Here is a 19405-nt window from a genome sequence, read left to right as displayed (position 1 = left end):
CAATGAACTGACAATGAAAAGGTGCTAACAGAACAAGAAGTTCCTGCTTAAAAGAGAAATGTCTACCTCACACTATATCACAAAGCATGAAAAAAAACCAAACTGATTTATGAACAGTATATATATAGTGTGTACAAAAGAGTACATAACATATGATTCCACTTATTTAAAGTTCAAAAACAGAAAAATCTTTAGGGATTTAGACTACACGCTTATGTATCCATGAAATGGTGAACTGTCACTCCACTGCATGTAACTTGATTTCAAAATTAAAAAAAAGAACCTTTAACTACTGAATGTTAATTAATTATGTTCATATTTAAGTGTTCAGGAGGTTTACCTGTATCTGCAACTTACTTTGCAATGCACCATCGAGTATACAGACTGATGAAGGAAGGAGGAATTCAGAGAGGGACATATATGTGACAAAGCAAATAAAGTATAATGTTAATTAGAGAACTTAGGTGGCAGATGTGTGAGTACTCACTTTTCTGTATGTTAAAACCTTTTTATTATGTTGAAAAAAATTGTGGAGGCAATAAATGGATAAGTGAGAAAATACAGAACTTATTAAAAGTAATAGAATGACTTGATGAATTGCATAAAGTAGGAAATTAAGAAAGCAAAATTACAGCAATAACTTACCAAATACTTTCTAATTCACAAATGAAGAACTTAAGATTTAAAAAGTATACTTTGCAACTACATTAGCTTTAATTTTTATGGTAGTATGTTTTTATAATTTATGAAGCATTATACACAACACTTGCTTAATTAGTTCTTCCTCCTCAGCATCACTAGAGTGAGAACCCAAGGTAAGAGAACATCGCAGACTGACACACTGCAATTCCATTGGCTTGACTTATTAATTAATACCTGTAATTCCAAAATGAAATGGAAACAATGCAGAAACCATAAGAGGTCAAATAAGAAAAAATGCGTAAAATACATAAATGGTCCCTCACAAATTGATAGGAAAAGGTAAAGAATCTGACTGAAAATCAGAAAAATTGTAAAACAGTAATTCAGAGAAAAACAAGTAAGAGCTGCTAAATATATAAGAATTTCAAGTTTCTGCGTAACCAGGAATACAGCATAGGATGCTATCCTTTACCTGTCACACTGTCCAAAAGGTACATACACGGTTAACCCCGCACGGGTTAATACTGCACGGGTGTGAGGGAAGGTCTTATCCCACAATGCTATGTGAGCATGAATTCCTCTGATCTTTTGTGTAAATAATATGGCAGCATCTATTAAAATTAAACATTTGCCTATTCTCTGATACATCAACTCTACTTTTAGGAGTTTTTATTTTTAGGTTTTTCCCTTTACTGTTGTGCTGGGTGGGGGTACACCGTAACATTTACAAAGGTTCGTACAATGTATCAACTGTATGATACTTGAATTCAGCCCTTCCACTTCCACCACTCCCTTTTACCCCCCCACCCCCAATTCCTGGGATAGTTACAACAGGTATCATTTTTGTATTTACGTGCATGTGTACACATTTTTTGCAACATATTCACTCTCTTGCCCTCTTTCCCTGCCACCTTAGACCAGTGCCAACCCTCCCCCAGGACAGGACCTGTTTCACCCTCCTGTTCTCCAATTTTGCAGAAGAGAAAAGATAAAAAGAAAAACATGGTGTTGTTGCTAGTTTGAGAAATAAGAGCACAGAAATAAAAATGCTCAATGTCATTAAGGTGTCACTCATAAAAGCAAAACACTCGTGACAATCTAAATGTCTATCAAATGGTGAGTGGCTGAAGAGTAATGAACAGTAATGTTATACCTACATTATGACATGCTGTACAACTGTTTAGAGCAATGAGTTTGACCCATATGGATCAGCCTAGAAAGAGGTCTATTTATACTATTAAAGAAATCAACTATTATGGTATGATTTCATTTTGGTAAAAATGTAAGAAAGAGGAAAGCCTTATTTCTTTATGTATAGGCAGGTATATAACTTTATAGAAACAAAGGTATCAAAGGCATCACACTAAATTGCTAAGCTTACATAAGGAAACAAGCCACAGAGGCACAGAGAAAGCTACTCAACTTTGTTACTTTGCAATTTAAAAATAAAAGATATAATCCTTTTAAAAAGAAAAAAATAAATGGAATAAATAATAATTACAAATTCTACTGTCTCTAAATGATTATCAATTGAATAAAATTTAACTACAAATTAGTGCAGATAATCACAAAACAGGACCTTAGCAAGAAAGCAAAATGCCATTGCCAAAGTACTAGGAAATGGGGAGTTTTAAGACAGAGAGCATGAGAAAATATATACAAAAAACTGAATAGTCTGTATTTGAATTTAACTTGCTTTTGTTATCAGTTAACAGCCAAGTAATTATGGGCAAATTATAGGGTGCCTGCTAATCAAAGCTTCAGTTTCTTTGTACACGAGAAAATAATACATTATAGGACTGTTGTTAGGATTAAATAATAATGCATGCAGGCATTTATTAAGTGTCTACCAAGAAGCACCTGTTAATTTCCATGTGTATCATTACTGGTATACAAAGAGAGTAAATACCCATAAAATAGTTATCTGGATCATAGTAGTGTAGGAGTTGAATTGTGAAAAAGAATATGGGATTAAAAACATGACCTACATTCTAGAACTCAGAATGCCCAACCAGATATTAAGGCAAAGTGGAAAAAAGGGGAAAATACTGTATATTGAGATCTTTAAAGGTTTACATTTGAACAGCACCTACGCAGTTAGACAACAATATAAATATACTTTCTATGTTCCTTAATATCATATAATTAGACACTTAACTCAATAATGACTGGGAACTAAGTATACATCTACGATGTATACATCTAAGATGTATACTAGCAAAAAATAGGTGGGCTTTCTGAAATAAAGCAGCACAAACAAAATAAAATATTTCCTTTCAGAGAATGACCAGAAAAATAGTTGCCTAGAAAGTTCATACAGCTTTTTTTATGAGAACATAGCACTATTCTAATTTGAAAATGCAGTTATATATTTATATATTAGGGATGTATATACTATGCAAAGGTAAGCATAGTATATACATAAATGTTTAGGGTATTCCTTTATACAACATATACATATATATGTGCAAACATACATATACATTATATACACATACATACACACATATGTATAAATTAAAGAGATGGGAGGAAGACATTAAAAAATAAAATGATGGTGATAAACCCATTGTATTTAATAGGAACTAAACTGTCAATGTAAATACAGTCTTACTTGAAAGGGTTAGCAAGCTGTCCTCACGTTCTGGTTGATATACAACATCTGAACGAGGACTGGTTGTCAAATCTGCAGATTCTAAAGCTCTAAAACAGAAAAATAATATAATTTCAAATTGAAAAACACAAAGTCAATACAGTAACCTTTGTTCTATCTATGAAATCCAGAGTTCACTGAAAGTGTTCATAAAACCATGTTTGTGTTCTTTAGTAAATAATCTGCAGCTTTTTTTCAGATTGTCTGAGGGCTCCAAAATCCTGAAAATGAAAACCTCAGGTTAGAATGACACAAGTGCAACAGTGAGAAAATGAAACACTGTAAACAAAAATAAACTGTGTATTCAATGGATGACATTCTGAGTTAAAACCATCTCACTCTAGATTTAAGAAATGAAATAAATACCATGTTGCTACATATTTGAGTGAAAAATTGAAGTTTTTTTAATTTTAAGGACAAGCAAAATTCAGATGACACAGTTATTTAATCTCAATTTATAGAAAAGTATGTTTTCTATCTGTTTGAAAGTATACAGAAGTTTTTTCTTATTCTTCTAGCATACTGGAGAAAATGTTTTTCACAGTACCCATTAGAAATACTTCAAGAAAAGGAGAGCTACGTACACACAGCAGGATTTAAGATGCTATTTACTTTCTCATCTAAAGATTTTAAAGTTTTAAAAATGTGACATACTAAAACACTTCTGTTACCAATTTAATAACAGGCTACTTCAGAAAGAGTAAATCTTTTGCATGGCAGGATTAAGTAATTTTGGAATTCTAGATATATTATCAAGTTTTCCATTCTGCTGGCTAAAATACAGTTACTGCTATTTGACACAAATGGAAGAAGAACTGGAGGGTAAAAAGTTAATTTTAATTGTTGAAAAACAGATTACAACCCTGGTTTTGCTACTAATTACCTTCTTTGACTTGAAATCACTTGGTTTCATTTTGTTCATCTATTAAAAAATATGGACATAGGGCCAGGAATATAGCTAAGTAGTAGGTAGAGCATGAGCCTAGCATGCCCAAGAGTTTGATCCCCAGAGTGTGTGTGGGAAGTGAGGGTGGTCTGGGGTTAGGGGTAAGGGTGTGGGCAAAAGTAGGAGGTGGAAAAAGGCAAAGAAGGCTCTGTGGAATCACACAAAGACCCTAGCAGAGCACTTCCATGCAGGACATACTATCTTACAAATTAGCTTAATGAATAACTTATTTAAATTTTCTAAATACAGATATAAAATGCTTACTTTTTCAGTTGATCCACATCAGAGTTATTTTCTGGCAAAACCCTTATTCCTCGACCATAGCTGGTACCTCCATGGAGATGAAACTCTAAACTTAATGAAGCATGAGTTTCTGAATTCACTGACTGAAGTTTGGTATGGAGGCTATAGATTCTGAGAAAGCTTCCAACCTAAAAGCAAATTATTCATTATTTGCAAGGAGGGGGAAAATTTAATTCCTGATTCTTGAAAACTTTACAACCAATACGGCAATGACCGAAAACAACAAAGAACACTGCCTAATCACAAAAGATAACAGGTGTGCTGTACCAGGATGGCTGAAAATCAGCTTCATGGGTTCCATTATCAAATCAAAATGTATACACATGAACAGGCAAGTGCACACACTCATACGCATGCCACACATACACAATTCAACTGTTAAGATATACTAAAATGTGAAAAAGAACACTGTCTTAACATAAATAAAATATAGTGAAGAAACTGTCTACCTAAATGAAATTCAAGGCCTCCATTTAATTGTTTCTCAAAATAACTTGCTTTAACTAAATTAAGTTTAATTAAATATGACCACTAAAATACTTTCATGAGGTAACAGAAAAAATATTAAATACAACTGTATGAAAATAATAAACATTATCACATTCCCACAATTTCTGTAGAAAGAAAACTTTTGTAATAAAGCATTTGTGTTTGTACCATATTTGTGTGAAATACACTCTGTTAGTTGAAATACAGGATTAAACCAGAGCTTTTGCCAGGTGCCAGTGGCTCATGTCTATAATCCTAGCTATTTGGGAGGACTGAGATCAGGTGGATCTCAGTTTCAGGCCAGCCCAAGGGAAGACATTATCTCAACAGAAAAAGCTGGGCACACATGTCAGCCTAGTTATGCAGGATGCTGAGAAGATCACAGTTCCAGGTCAACCCAGGCAACAAAAGTTTGCAACACCCCATCTCAACAGAAAAAGCTAGATGCGAATGCATACAGCTGTCAACTCAGCTTGAAAAAAATAGGTAAGACACCTAAAAAACTAGCTAGCATTTGTTGCCCTCAATGCAGAGAAACTAAAGCAGATACCTTAAAAGCAACTGAGGCCAATAGGAGAAGGGGACCAGGAACTAGAGAAAAGGTTAGATCTAAAAGAATTAACCTAGAAGGTAACACCCACGCACAGGAAGTCAATGTGAGTCAATGCCCTGTATAGCTATCCTTATCTCAACTAGCAAAAACCCTTGTTCCTTCCTATTATTGCTTATACTCTCTCTTCAACAAAATTAGAGATAAGGGCAAAATAGTTTCTGCCAGGTATTGAGGGGGTGGGGGGGAGAGGGAGAGGGTTGGGGGAGTGGATGGGGGGAGGGGGGAGAAATGACCCAAACATTGTATGCACATATGAATAATAATAATAAAAAAGAAAATAAGAGGATCATGGTGGAGGTCCACTGGGTAAGACTTGTCTCACATATGACCAGAGGAAAAGTGTTGGATGCTTGGCTTTAGTAGCTGAGTGCCTGCCTAATAAACTGAAGCCCTGAGTTTGAACTCTAGTACCACCCTTCCCCCAAAAAACCTAAAACTCAAAACCAGAGTTTTATACTGAATGTTCTGTAGCTGCTGTGCTTTGTTTAAAAACATTTTTAATTGTACAGAATTTAAGATTCTCTTTCAGTAAAGACTACAAATGAGAGAGATGTAGAATAGTAAAGATATTGGCATCTACCTAAAGGAAGATAAAACAACCTAAATCACAATTATTTTTGTGAAAATTTATAAACAAAACTAGGAAAGTAAATTGATTTGCATAAAAACAGCACTCCTGATTGCTAGATGGGTGAGAGGCTACTTTCTCCCTTTTTTTCCTACAAATTCAGCTTGACAGTGGTAATATTACTGCATGTAATAGAAAAGTTACATAAAGGAAAATACAAAAACAAAAGAAAAAAAGATTAGTAGCAAATCAACTGTCCATTTCTGCTTATTTTAGCTTTTTTCCTTGTAGAAAGAAAGGGAGAAATAGACATTATTCTCATTTCTACATCTCCTTTGCTCCCAAGGTTTTTCTTTTCTCCTTAGTCCCATTATGTTTTGTGGGGAGGAAGTAAGGTAGAAGGAAGTATCTCTAGTCTTTTCTCTTATGACTTCCTTTACTTATTTCTACATCATAGCTAAGGAGGCAGATAGAATGAATCAGAAATAATGGAAAGAAAAAAAACAAAACAAAAAAGAAGATAAAACTCATTTTTCATGGTCCCCAAAAGTGAACTACTACAAGAAAATATAACAATTTCTATTTTTGTATTATGTCTGTCTTGAATGCTCATTAAATTTTCATTATATACTAGTATAGCAGATAGGTCTATAAACTACAAAAGACTTGAAAGAAGGCCAAAACAACAAAGAAAGACCCTATATTTACAGCTTAAAGCTTTGATATTACAACAGTATTTCCTCAAATTAATATTTAAATTCAATTCACTTGTGTGGTAGAGACAAGAGGATCTCGAGTTTTGGGCCAGTTTGAGTTACATAGTGAGATCCTGTCTCAAAAAAACAAAAGAAGAAACCCAAAGTACCTGTAATTAATATGGCAAGATATATAGAAATAAGTTTAAATGGTCAGTACATAAGTGTGTTTATTATACCCCTTCTCTACATTATTAAACAAAATTTACAGGTCAGAATGAAATTTATGTATATGACCAGACTGTAGATTAAAGATGAGAAACTGTTATCAGATATTCCTTCTGGAGGCACTGTTGTATTTTTTTTAAGCTTAACTAAATATATTATGAAATGTACCTGAAGCTCTATTACAAAAAGCAATTGCCAATAATGCAGTAAGATTCTAAAAATACAAGTGAAGGAATCATAATCAAAATTACAAAAGTATAGTTTAAAAAATTTATAAAGATCTAGCTCAATTCAGAAACACTAAAAAAAAGCAAGTGTGGCTGTTAAGTCACTATTTCTTTAGAAAAAATGTAAACAAGCTCTGTAAACCATCAAGAATTTTGCTTTAGAGATAATGTTTTTAATTTTGTGATCTCAAAACAGTCAAACTATAGCTATTAGGCCACTGAATGCCAAAACAAAATTATGTCTATGTATGTTTTACAATTATTTTAAAAATTGTGCCAAGAAAAACTGGGTATTTAAAAATATGACTTTAACTTCTAGATAAAAGATATGAAATGTGTCTATATTTCTGTGTAAAATGTTTTGGAAATGTCATGATTTATTTAAAAAGCAAGATTTAGAGAAGAGTTAAATGTGATTTAGACTATAAAATGTATTATTTATAGAAGTTGGGTATATTATACTTTATAATTGTGATTAATTATCCCCTTCAATAAATAGTACATTTTTCCTAATATAATCTTTGAATTTGTCCCAAGTATTTTAACATAAAAATACAAATTTAGGGCTGGAGGCATAGCTCAAGCAGTAGAGTGCTTGCCTAACAAGCATAAGGCCCTGAGTTCAAACTCCAGTACTATCAAAGAAAATGAAAATTTAAAGTTGACATGAAGTGTTGCTAAGAATGCATTTGTATCAATGTCATGTGACTGAAGAATTCCTGAATTAATGTGAATGTTATAAAGTTGGTCAAAAAATAAATAAGTGATTAAATGTACACTAAGTAGCAGTCTAAGGTTATATTACACACAGGGATTTTTTTTTTTCATTTTCATAATCCACTGCAAATAATACAGAGAAAGGACATGCCACATATTTTCTTAATTGTGTGCTCTTATCACCCTCTAGTGGACAATAAAGAAGCTGAAAATAAACTTCTAAAACAATGTCAACACTCACTGATTCACAGATTAATAAGCAGATATTGTTTTATCATTGTTATATGCAAAGTCCTTGTTAAGTACTATTCAGGACTAAAGGGCAAGCGGAAAGAGAAAGACCTATGAAAGCTGCACAGGAATTAAAATGGTCAAAGTAAAAAATGCAGAGTGTGGAACTGAGGTGAATCTAAAATTTTAAGTCCTTTTTATTCATAAAAGAACTCTGTATTAAAAATCCCTTCAGATTTGGATTTGTCATTATTCCTGCTTTCCAAGTAAACTAATCAATGCAGGTAGTAACTTTCAGAGGAAAGCACCAAAGAAAGTCTTGAATAGTCCATTTTTCCTGATATGTCACAAGCACACACATATTTACAAAGGACAAGAAAGGATACTTATTAGCTTTCTGGAGCTTTAACTTACTGATTTGAGTTAGGTGACTTTATTTCTAATACAATGTGAAAGTGGAAATATTTTCTTCTTCATGGACATTTGTTTTATAAAAGGAAATGGGCACTGAAATGCTTATCTGAACCTTTACTAGTTTTCCTTTCAACGTCCTATAAATGGGCTGGAAGATATTTGCAGTAAAGAAGATTATTTCCTTTTAGTGTTTGAAAGGATTAACTCTGGAAACAGACATGGTGGATTCCATCACTAGCTTCATACAACTAGTGCCAGAATCTTGGACAGTTTACTAAACCTCTGAATGCCTCACTTTCTCTTCTGTCGAGTGGGATAACAACAGTACTGCTCCCTCCGAATAGTACCAAGCACACACGATGTGCCTTGCCAATGCTACTCTGATTTCTTAAGACACCATTATTTGCTACAGAATAGTTACAAATAAAAGGTACATTACAATGAAGAAAACATTCCCTACAATTTACTAATTCAAGAAAAATTGCCACATTTTAAATTTGATATTTTTATATTTTACCTAAAAAACTATAAGGAAATTCCCCCAGATAATAAGCAAATTGTGTAAGTTAATATTTTATATATCTTTTCTAATTTTAAAGCAGCATTTCTTAAAAGACAAAATTTTCTTTACTATTTCACAGTAAAATTATGTATGGATATAAGATATTCATAATTTTTTAAATAAAAAGTCCATTGTACCTTTTAATAACATTTTAGATACACAATTTATAAATTAAAATTCAAGAAAAATAAACTTGAATTTTTAAGACTCCAAATATCACCAGTAAATGTAATCATTTGGCACCAAAATACCAAAAATCACAAAAAAACCCCACAACAAATACTGTATAAACAAAGTAGCAAGCATTTTTGCAATTCAGCTTCACCTTCAGGGATCTTGCCACTTGAATATGGTTATCATAGATTAAAATGTCTACTGTCAGATTCTGTAGTCGGTGAATGTGACTTGAATCACCTTCAAGAACAAGGTCTTGTATTAAGACTCTCCAAGATGGAAACGGTGTCCTGGTGCCATCCCACACCTACCACAAGAAGACAGAGAAAAGTTTAATATCTTTATGAAAAACATTGGAGCAAAGAGTTTTATTTTAGTGATACTATTATATAAAAATTAAACAAATGCCTTTAAATAGTTGTAGTACTTTAAATGTAATGTGATTATAAACATGACCTAAAGATAATTGGAAAAATGTAGAATATAAAAAAAGTCATACTCTGATGAGCCCAAAATATTAATCTACTTTTGACTTCATGTTTATATACATAATATGTATTTTTAAATTTGTTTAGACAAACTGGCTTTACATTCTCCTTATCTTTTATAGTTTATGGACAGACACAAATTTATTTGAGCAGTCTTTATTAGTCAGTTGGATTGTTTCAAACTTTTTGCTATTTTAAATAATTCATGAATTGGGGATGTAGCGCAGTGGTGAAAAGTGTTGCCTGGCATGCAATGTTTACAGCCTTGGGTTTGAGTCCCAGCAATACAAAAATAAACAAATAAATAATTTGGTAATGTCCATCTTGCATATAAAACCAGTTTACTATTAGGTGACAGATACTTTTATACATGACTTGGAGTTGCTTAAAAGGGTATTCATTACCTCTATGAACAGAATCTTAAAAATCAAAACTTAAAGTGCACCTACTCCAGGATGCAAGTTAAAATAATCATGCTGTATACTCATATGACGAAATACAAATCAGTTTAGTATTTCCCCTAGTTCATGTCTACCTGGAATCTGAGGAGAGGTCCTTAAATGGAAACAGGGGCTCTGCAAATGTAAATAGTTAACATAAGATCGTATTTGATGAATACTTGATGAAAGTGAGCCCAAAGTTCAACAATGTCTGTGTATTCTTATAATAAAAGAAAAATCGGGATTCAGAAAGAAACACAGAGAAGGCCACTTGACAGCAAAGACAGCTACTAGAATAACAACTGGCAAAGTGAGGAATGCTATGGACGCCAACCGTCACCAGAACCTATGAAGAGAGGCATGGAGTAATTCTTTTCTAGAGTTCTTGAAGGGAGGGACAGTGGCCTTGGTAACACTGTGGTTTCAAACATACAGCCTCCAGATTTGTGAGAGAAAATATATTTGCCATTTTAAGCCATCATGGTACTTTGTTATGACAGTCTAAGGAAACTAAAATGGGAGCAATTTAGGTGACACTATGGAAAACTCTCAACACAGAATTAAGAGAAAAAAGCAACCGCAGATCAATATGTGTACAGTTGCTCTTCAATATCCACAGGGGACTGGTTCTAGGACACCCTCATGGGTACTCAAATATGAGGATGCTCAAGTTCCTTATATAAAATGGCATAGCGTTGGCAGTATAAGCTATGCACACCCTTCCATGTGCTTTAAAATCTTCTCCAGATTACTTATAATAATCAATATAATGTAATGCTATGTCAATAGTTACTATACTGTATAGTTTAGGGAATAATGACAAAAACAAAGTCCATACATGTTCAGTATAGATGCATGGTTTTTACAAAAATATTTTCATCTGCCCATGGTTGAATCAGAGGGTGAAGAACCTGTGAATACGGAATTGCACTGTCCAACTATGTGTGTACAAAAAGAGAAAAAGTATACATTTGCACATGCACTAAATATGTCTGAGAAAATACTTAAACTAGTTTGTGTAGGTACTTATTTCTTCGAGGAAGAGAATGAAGATGCAAACAAGGGAAAGTGGCAAAGCAAAACATACAAATTTCTAAGCAATGTTAAAATTATCTGTCCAAACATTAAAGATTCTATTGAAACTTTTATCAATCTCTCTGTAGTTCTGTTAGTTCATTCAATTTCTTAATGTGAAGGTTTATTCTATTCTATGCTTTTCCTTTTTTGTTGTTCACAAACACAAGTAAGGTTCTGAGTTTTGTCTTTTGAGTATCTCTCTGGTCACATTCTTTACTTTGTCCTCATTCACATACATAAGACATGTATAATTTTTGTGGTATTGGGATTTTGAACTAAGGGCTCGGCACTAGCTAGGCAATACTGTACCACATGAACCATGCATTCCACCATTTTTGAGCTGGATATTTTTGAGACAGGGTCTTACTTTATGTCCCAGCCCACCCAGGCCACAATCTTGCTATTTTACACTTGCATAGCTGGGATGACAGGTACATGCCACCACATCTAGATTTTCCCCTTGAGATGAAGTCTCATGAACTCTTTGCCAGGGATAGCCTAGAACTGCCACCCTCCTGATCTCAGCTTTTCAAGTAGCTAGAATTACAGGTGAAAGCCTCTGCTCCTGCCTCATGTTACATTCCTTTCTTTCTCTCTCTTTTTGTCGCCACTGGGGTTTGAATTCAGAACCTTGCATTTGCTAGGTAGGCTGCTCTACCACTTGAACAGTATCTCCAGTCCCTACTGCTAGGTGAGTGCTCTGCCACTGAGATATATACCCAGCCCCAGGCCCTATATTCTTGATAATTATAATTCATTTCTCTTTGAAACAACTAACTGTACTTGGGGGAAGTATTTTTCTTTTGTTAACATCTTTGTTTTGGTTTGTACTAAATGCTTACATTTATATCTTGGTAATCAAAATAATACACTTCATGAACTCTCTTTGTAGGAATAAATATTTATACTAATTTTTCTATGATAAGACTTATTTTAGGGTTCAAATTCTTTATCTTTGAATTATAAATATTCCTGTAAAAATTATTACATTTAAGTCTGAAAGAATTATACAATTTTTAAATAGTCAACAGGAATGTATTTAACTGGTTTTTTAAAAGCAGATTTAACTCCTCAGTCAAGTGTTCACAGAATATAAACAAATCAAAACAATCTTGACAAAAATCATTATGTATTAAAATAGTTTCTATAAGAATTAGAATAGCAATTTATTTATTTGACATTAATAAATTATTTATGTGAAATTTAGTTTAATTCTTAATTATGCAGAATTCCTTTACTACAATGAAGTAAATATTGCAAATCTGAATAATTTTAGCCAGGCACAGGTGGCTCAAGTCTGTAATCCTAGCTACTGAAGAAGCAGAGATCAGGAGGATTGGGGTTCAAAGATAGCCCAGGCAAATACTTCGTGAGATCCTATCTCAAAAATATCCAACACAAAAAAGGGTTGTCAGAATTGCTCAAGGTGTAGGCCATGAGTTCAAGTCCCAATATCGAAGGAAAAAAAAAAAAGAAAAAAAATCCTTTACAAAAAAGGGCTGGTGGGGCTGGTAGAGTGGCTCAAGGTGTAGAGGCCCTGAGTTCAAACCCCTATACTGCAAATAAATAAATAAATAAAATTAAAAAAAGTTGAATAGTTTCTTTAATATGATGATTTTCAGGTCTACATTACTTTCTGTTCTCCAAACCACATTACAGATGAGACATACAAATTACCCACTGGTTCTGGCTATGCAAGACTTCTGGCTACTTAGAAAAAAAACAAACATAAAGCAAAATAAACAAACAAAAATACTTAAAAGAGGAGGCAGTAACAACTATCTGGATAATAAATAGAATATACTTAAAATTGAATTTAAAGGTTTTGTTCAGAAGACAAGTTGTATAAACAGAATTTAAAAAGTAGAAAAATGTTATGTCTAAAGATTTATTAACTTATTTTCTTAGTGCAAACCATTAACAAAACATAGCTATTGAAAAAGTGAAAAGAGACCAGTTAAAAAAGGAAACCATGTGAATAAATAGATTAAAAAAAAAAAGAAACCATTTTACTATTTTGCAATTTGGACTAAATATCCTGTGCAGTGATGTGTACGTCATTCTGTTTTGAAAAATAATTTAAAAATTATTTCAGATACATAAGAAAATCAGAATCAGAAAGTTATAATTCTACTTCCCAGAGACAACAGTAAAATACTGTTATTTATGCTTCCCAATATTTTTTTGCTGTTTATACTCTTAGTATATAAATGAAACTATATTGCTCACTAAATAAACAATTATTAAAGTCTATCTTAACAAGTAGATGTCTACAGCCTCATTTTGTAGGAGCATTTTACCATACATAAATGATTCACAAAATTCAAACTCTACAGTTACTACGTGAGCTATCTTTAAGTTTTGGTAAAGATAAATATTCTTTTTAAATGGTGGCACTAGGGTTCTGTACTTGCAAAGCAGGCACTCTACCACTTGAGCCACACTTCTAGTCCTAAATGTGTTTTCATACAATTTTATAAAATTATTTCCTTAAAACAAATTAATGAAAATAAAATTGTCAAAGAATACACAAAGACTTTTGAGACTTATTTTCAAATCGTCCTCAAGAAAACCTCACTAACTTTCTCAAATATACTTCTCAAGGCTATATTTAAAAAAAAAAAAAAAACAGCTACTTGAAAGTTGTTCCACCTTATTTCCAAAAGCTACCTATTATAATGGGATGCAGGCATACATTGTTACTTTAGAGAGAAAATGTAGATTCACCAATGTCAGCTAAAGGGTGCCAGTTTTTATCTCAGAATTTAAGAATTTTCTAGCATAGCAGTCAAAAGATGTGTTCTACACAGAAGTATAGTGTCTGTTTCTGAAAGTGTTCAGTGTTAGCAAATGCTCACTTGTTAAAAATGACACTTTGGACAGAAAGCATGATTGGCTGACCTAAAATTCCTTCTAATTTTGTATGATTTTATGCTATTTTAGCTCCAACTTTGACAAACTTGACTTATTTAACTTCCCTTATAGTATGCATTTGCTTTTTCATAGTATTCCATTTGTATATAAAGTGCTATTTTCAATTCCAAAAACTTCCTATTTTAGTCAGTGGTTCCTATTGTTCAATTCCTTAATATGATCAAGCTGTAAATGATAACAATGGTAAGCCCTAAAACATGTCCAAATGCCATGGCACTGCTCCTTTTTCTTTTCTTTTATTATTTATTACTTTTTAATTCTATCATTTTTACATTTACTTATATGTGTATACATTAGTTGGCCTACCTCCCCCTCACCACAGCACTGCTTCTTGACTTCTTCCAAACAAAGGGCAGAACTGAAGCACAGGACCATGGTGACTGGTACTGTACAGCAACCTCTGCAGAACAGCCACACAGGGAGTACCTGTGACTTCCTTCCTGAGGTTACTCACGAGCTAATAGGGTAGGTGTAAATAAACACTGCACGGTTCTTATGTCACCTTTTTATTTCTTTACTGATTTAAAAACAAAATAACAAGAATAAAAAGAGCTGGAATTGTAGCTCAAGTGGTAGCATGCTTGGCCAACAAGTCAAGGCTGTGGGTTCAATCTCCAGTTCCACACAGATGAAAGAAGAATTAACATACATTTTAAATTATCTAAGACCTACTTAAGAGGCAGGCCGTGAAAGACATGGGAAGAGAACCACAGACCAAGAAAGTGAGTGAGTGACAAAATAGTTGACTTTGACAAGGAGGCAGAAAATTCATATAAAAAAGTAAAACTTAAAAAAAAATACAAGTCTATATTTATTATGATCAAATAAATAAGTATAGAAGAAATCATACTATATTTAAAATACAGATCTGATAATACTATTTTTCTTGAAGTAATGTAGGAAGTACAGAAGTACCTGAGTAGAACTGCTTGAATACTGAGGCCCATCAACACATGTAACCAGGCACTGGGGGTACTCACATCTATAAGCCTGAGTAGTTGGGAGACTGAGATTAGGAGAAGCAAGGTTCAAGGTCAGCACGAGAAAAATAGTCTATGAGGCTCCATTTCGATCAATAGCTGGGGGTGGTGATCTACACCTGCCATCCCAAGCTACTTAGGAGGCCAAGATCTGGAGGACAGCATTTCAGGCAAATCTGGGCAAAAAAAGATTGTGAGACTCCATCTGAATGGAAAAAAGTTGAGCTTAGTGGCATGCAGTTATTCCAGCATGGCGGGGGGAGGGAGGAATGAGAGTATAAAATAGGAGGATCGTGGTCTAAGCTGGTCTGGACAAAAAGCAAGGCCCTACCTCAAAAGTAAGACAAAAAAGGCTAGAAACTACCTACCTTGCAAGCATGAAGCCCTGAGTTCAAACCACACTACTACCCACCCCCCAAAAAAGTTAAAGTTGAACTTAGTGTAAGATACATTATGCAAACATACTCGATTAGAATGCTGAAAACTCTTCATAGATATGTAGATGGTACTGACTTACAATTTTAAGTATTTAAAAATGTACCTTTAGAAGAAATGATGTTCCATCAACCTCTGCTTTGCCCAATAGCTGACAAGTCAGGTCAAAATACTGCATTGGCTGAACATCACACAACTGTACTAATGTTGATGAAGGTGAAATATGTGTAGATGCCCAAACCCGTAAGGCTTCTACCATTTTGTGGTCCTCAGCAGTGAAGTTAAAACACTTGCTTGAAGTACGAGGAATAACAGGAGCTCCCAAAGTTCCCTCAAATGTCAAAGATGCAAACCCAGGGCTGCTGATACCCTGAGGCTCATTTTTATACACTTGTATCTAAGAACACAAAGTAGAAAACAGATAAAATAGTTTACCAATGCCAGAACCCTAGAACCAAAGACACTAGAAATTAAGTTTTTCAATATAACTAACAGAAATTCTTTAGTTTTTTTCATTGAATTAGCATATGAAACTGGTATTATATCAAAATAATAAATATTGCATATTTTAAAATATTATATAAATTGTGTTTATATTTTAAAGAGCTAGTTAGTTGGTACCCTAATCTTGTCAAGTTTGTATGTTTATATTTTATTTTTTAAGTTTTTCATTAAGGTATAATTTACATAAGAAAAAAGGATATTAGGTGATAGGTATTTATGAGTTATAGTGAAAACTAGAACGTGTAAATATTAGAGTGCGAAGGGAGCAGAGTATAATCAGCATGACTGAGAGCTGAGACATGCCATGAAAACTTTCATTTTCTGAAGCCAGAGGCTTATTCAATGCATGATTTTACACCTTCTTAACGAAGTGACTGTTTTTTTCTTATAAAACACTCCCTCCCCACCTTCCGAAATCTCTTTTAAGATTTTATGTCTGATAGCAATATAGTTACTTCATTTTCCTTGTGTTCACTGTTTGCTTTGTATATTTGTTCCCACAGTTTTAGTTCCAACTTGTTTTGGTCTTCACATCTAAAGCACATTTTGTAGGTAGCACAGACAAAAACAACTTTTACCTTAGATGTATTGGTAATTTGTTTTTGCATCTACTCTATCAACAAGTCCTCTTTGACTATCTACTTCTGTTTCTGCCAATACCTTAGTCCAAGCCATCCTCATCTCATGACTGTAACAATAAAAATAAGTTTAACAGTAAAATAATCTCATAGTACTTTCATGCTTGTCCTTCAACAAATCATTTGTTACCTGCATTTGTAGGAGTGCTATTTTCAAAATATTACTCAACTCACTCCGTTTTCACATTTAAAATGACTTCTCATTGCACCTATAATAAGACATAAACAACTTACCTTCTATAATGCCATACGTAAGCTGTGTCTACTTCTCTAATTTTATAACACTCTCTACCACAGCTGATTAGGATCCATGCTGGCCTTTTTGTTTATGTAATACTATACTCACTGCTATCCCAGGGTCTCAGCACTTATAGTGACATTCAATGGAAAACACTCTGCCTCAAATCTCAGTAAGACTTTCATTGCCATCACCTGTGATTCTTATATTGCCTCATTAGAGGCCTTTCCTGATTCTGTCTACTTTCTTCATTGTAGCCACCAATACCATTTGAATTTATTTTGACTTACATGTTTAAAAACAAAAACCTGTATAAAATAGTTACTCAATAAATACTTGTTGAAAAAAAGGAGACCATGACTTTCCAAATCACAAAGAAAATAAAACTGAGGGGGAGGGGAAAAACAAACAACTCTGTTATCTAGGAGAGATGTCTGTAATTTCAATGATCTTGTTCAACTAAAGAAAACCTTTAGGGCAAAGACTGCAGTTCCAGGCAAACCCAAGCAAAAAAGTTAGTGAGACCCTATCTCAAAGAACAAGCTGGGGATGATGGCATACACACAAATTCCAGCTACACAGGAGACATAGGTAGGAGGATCATGGTCCAAGGTCAGCTTTGGCAAAAAGCACAAGACCCTATCTGAAAAATAACTAAAACAGAAATGATTGGAGTGTGGCTTAACTGGTAGAGTGCTTGCCAGCATGGGCAAGGCCTTGAGTTCAAATCCCAGAACTAACAAAAAACTCAAATCCACAAACATTTAAAGGATAAGTTATATTATGAATAACTTTACCATAATAAGTAACTATTTAGATAAAATAGACAAACTTATGTAAAATTAAATTTCTAAAAAATTTGATAGGAAAAAATATACTTCTTAATAAACTCATTCCTCTTAAGAAATGTAATCCATTAATAAAAACCTATGAACAAAGAAATCTCCAGGCTTAGGTAGCTTCAATCTTGTACTGTTCCAAGCATTGTAGGTAGAAACTGTCACAAACTCCTCAAAAACCAAAAATAAAGGAGAACTCATTCTTATAAGGCATTAATCTTAATTCCAAAATTTGGTAAGTATATTACAGGAAAAAAAATTATACATCTAAATGTAAAACAGGAAAATAATAAATGATTTAAAGGGAAACTGAGGAGACATCATTATGAAGTAGAAGTAGGCAGAATTCTTAAATAGGACATGAAACTGACTATAAGACAAAAACAAGCGTTAGTATAGACTGCATTAAAATTCAGAACTTTTGTTCACAAAAAGATACCATTAAGAGGATAAAATGAACCAGACTGAAACAAATTCACATTTTTTTCCGCAATCTATATCTGACAAAACATCTGTAGCAAAAATATATGAAGCACTTCCATAGATAAAGAAAAGAATAAGCAGAATACCTGAAAAAAACATTTTATATTTCAGAAGATATCTTAGTTTGAAAATGTCTCAATCAGCTTCATAAATTTTCAATGAAATCATGTTAAAACCACAATGAGATACTAACACATCCAAAAGAAAGCTTAAAACAGAATATATAGTGTTGGTAAAATGTGGAGCAAATGAATTTCTCTTATGTTGTTATGGCAAGTGCAAACTGGTAAAAAGCAATCTGAAAACTAAAGGTGAATATAAACACTTCCTAGAACCCAGCAACCAAACTTCATGGTATATAACCAATTGAAATATGTCTATGTGCGTATATCTATATTTACATTCACTAAAAGGTATGTACTAGATTGTTCACACCTCTATCGATAATACCCACATGCTGGAAACTACCTACATGCTCAAAAACAATAAAATATATTTACTATGATGCATGATGCATTCACATAATAGAATTCCATTTATCAATGAAAATCAACAAAGGAAAACCATGCAAGCAATATGGTGGAATCACACAACCATGAGCCAGATGTTTAAAAAGGAAAACCAAGGGAAAACCAAAACTACATACTGTCTAATCCCTTATATGGAGAATATAAACAACAAACACAGATGAAAATAATACATGGTATTAGAAATCATGGGACTGTAGTTTCAGATACTTCGGAAGCTGAGGCAGCATTGCCTGAGCCCAGGAGTTTGAGGCCAGTCTGAGCAATACAGCAAGAACCTTGTCACAAACGATTAAATTAACTACAAAGAAGTCATGAGATTATTTACTCCTGTCCCTTATCAAACTCTATGTGGAAAAC

General features: G+C 33.3%; 1 protein-coding gene across 19 annotated transcripts in view; it reads right to left on the bottom strand.

The window, feature by feature from the left end:
* Positions 1–19405, bottom strand: part of Pot1 (protection of telomeres 1) — a 101570-nt gene that overhangs the window by 34240 nt on the left and 47925 nt on the right. For 18 of the 19 annotated variants that reach the window (XM_020180265.2, XM_074064021.1, XM_074064033.1 and 15 more), the window contains 4 exons: positions 15923–16213; positions 9614–9769; positions 4506–4672; positions 3257–3345 (listed from right to left, as the gene is read on the bottom strand). In XM_020180265.2, coding sequence (XP_020035854.1) covers positions 3257–3345; positions 4506–4672; positions 9614–9769; positions 15923–16213 — 703 coding nt within the window. Of the gene's footprint in view, positions 1–3256; positions 3346–4505; positions 4673–9613; positions 9770–15922; positions 16214–17088; positions 18033–19405 lie in introns of those variants that run through there. The other variant, XM_074064096.1, reaches the window with a different exon arrangement.

The sequence above is a fragment of the Castor canadensis genome, chromosome 2, assembly GCF_047511655.1.
Source record: "Castor canadensis chromosome 2, mCasCan1.hap1v2, whole genome shotgun sequence".
Lineage (NCBI taxonomy): Eukaryota > Metazoa > Chordata > Mammalia > Rodentia > Castoridae > Castor > Castor canadensis.
This window is presented reverse-complemented; position numbering and strand designations above follow the sequence as displayed.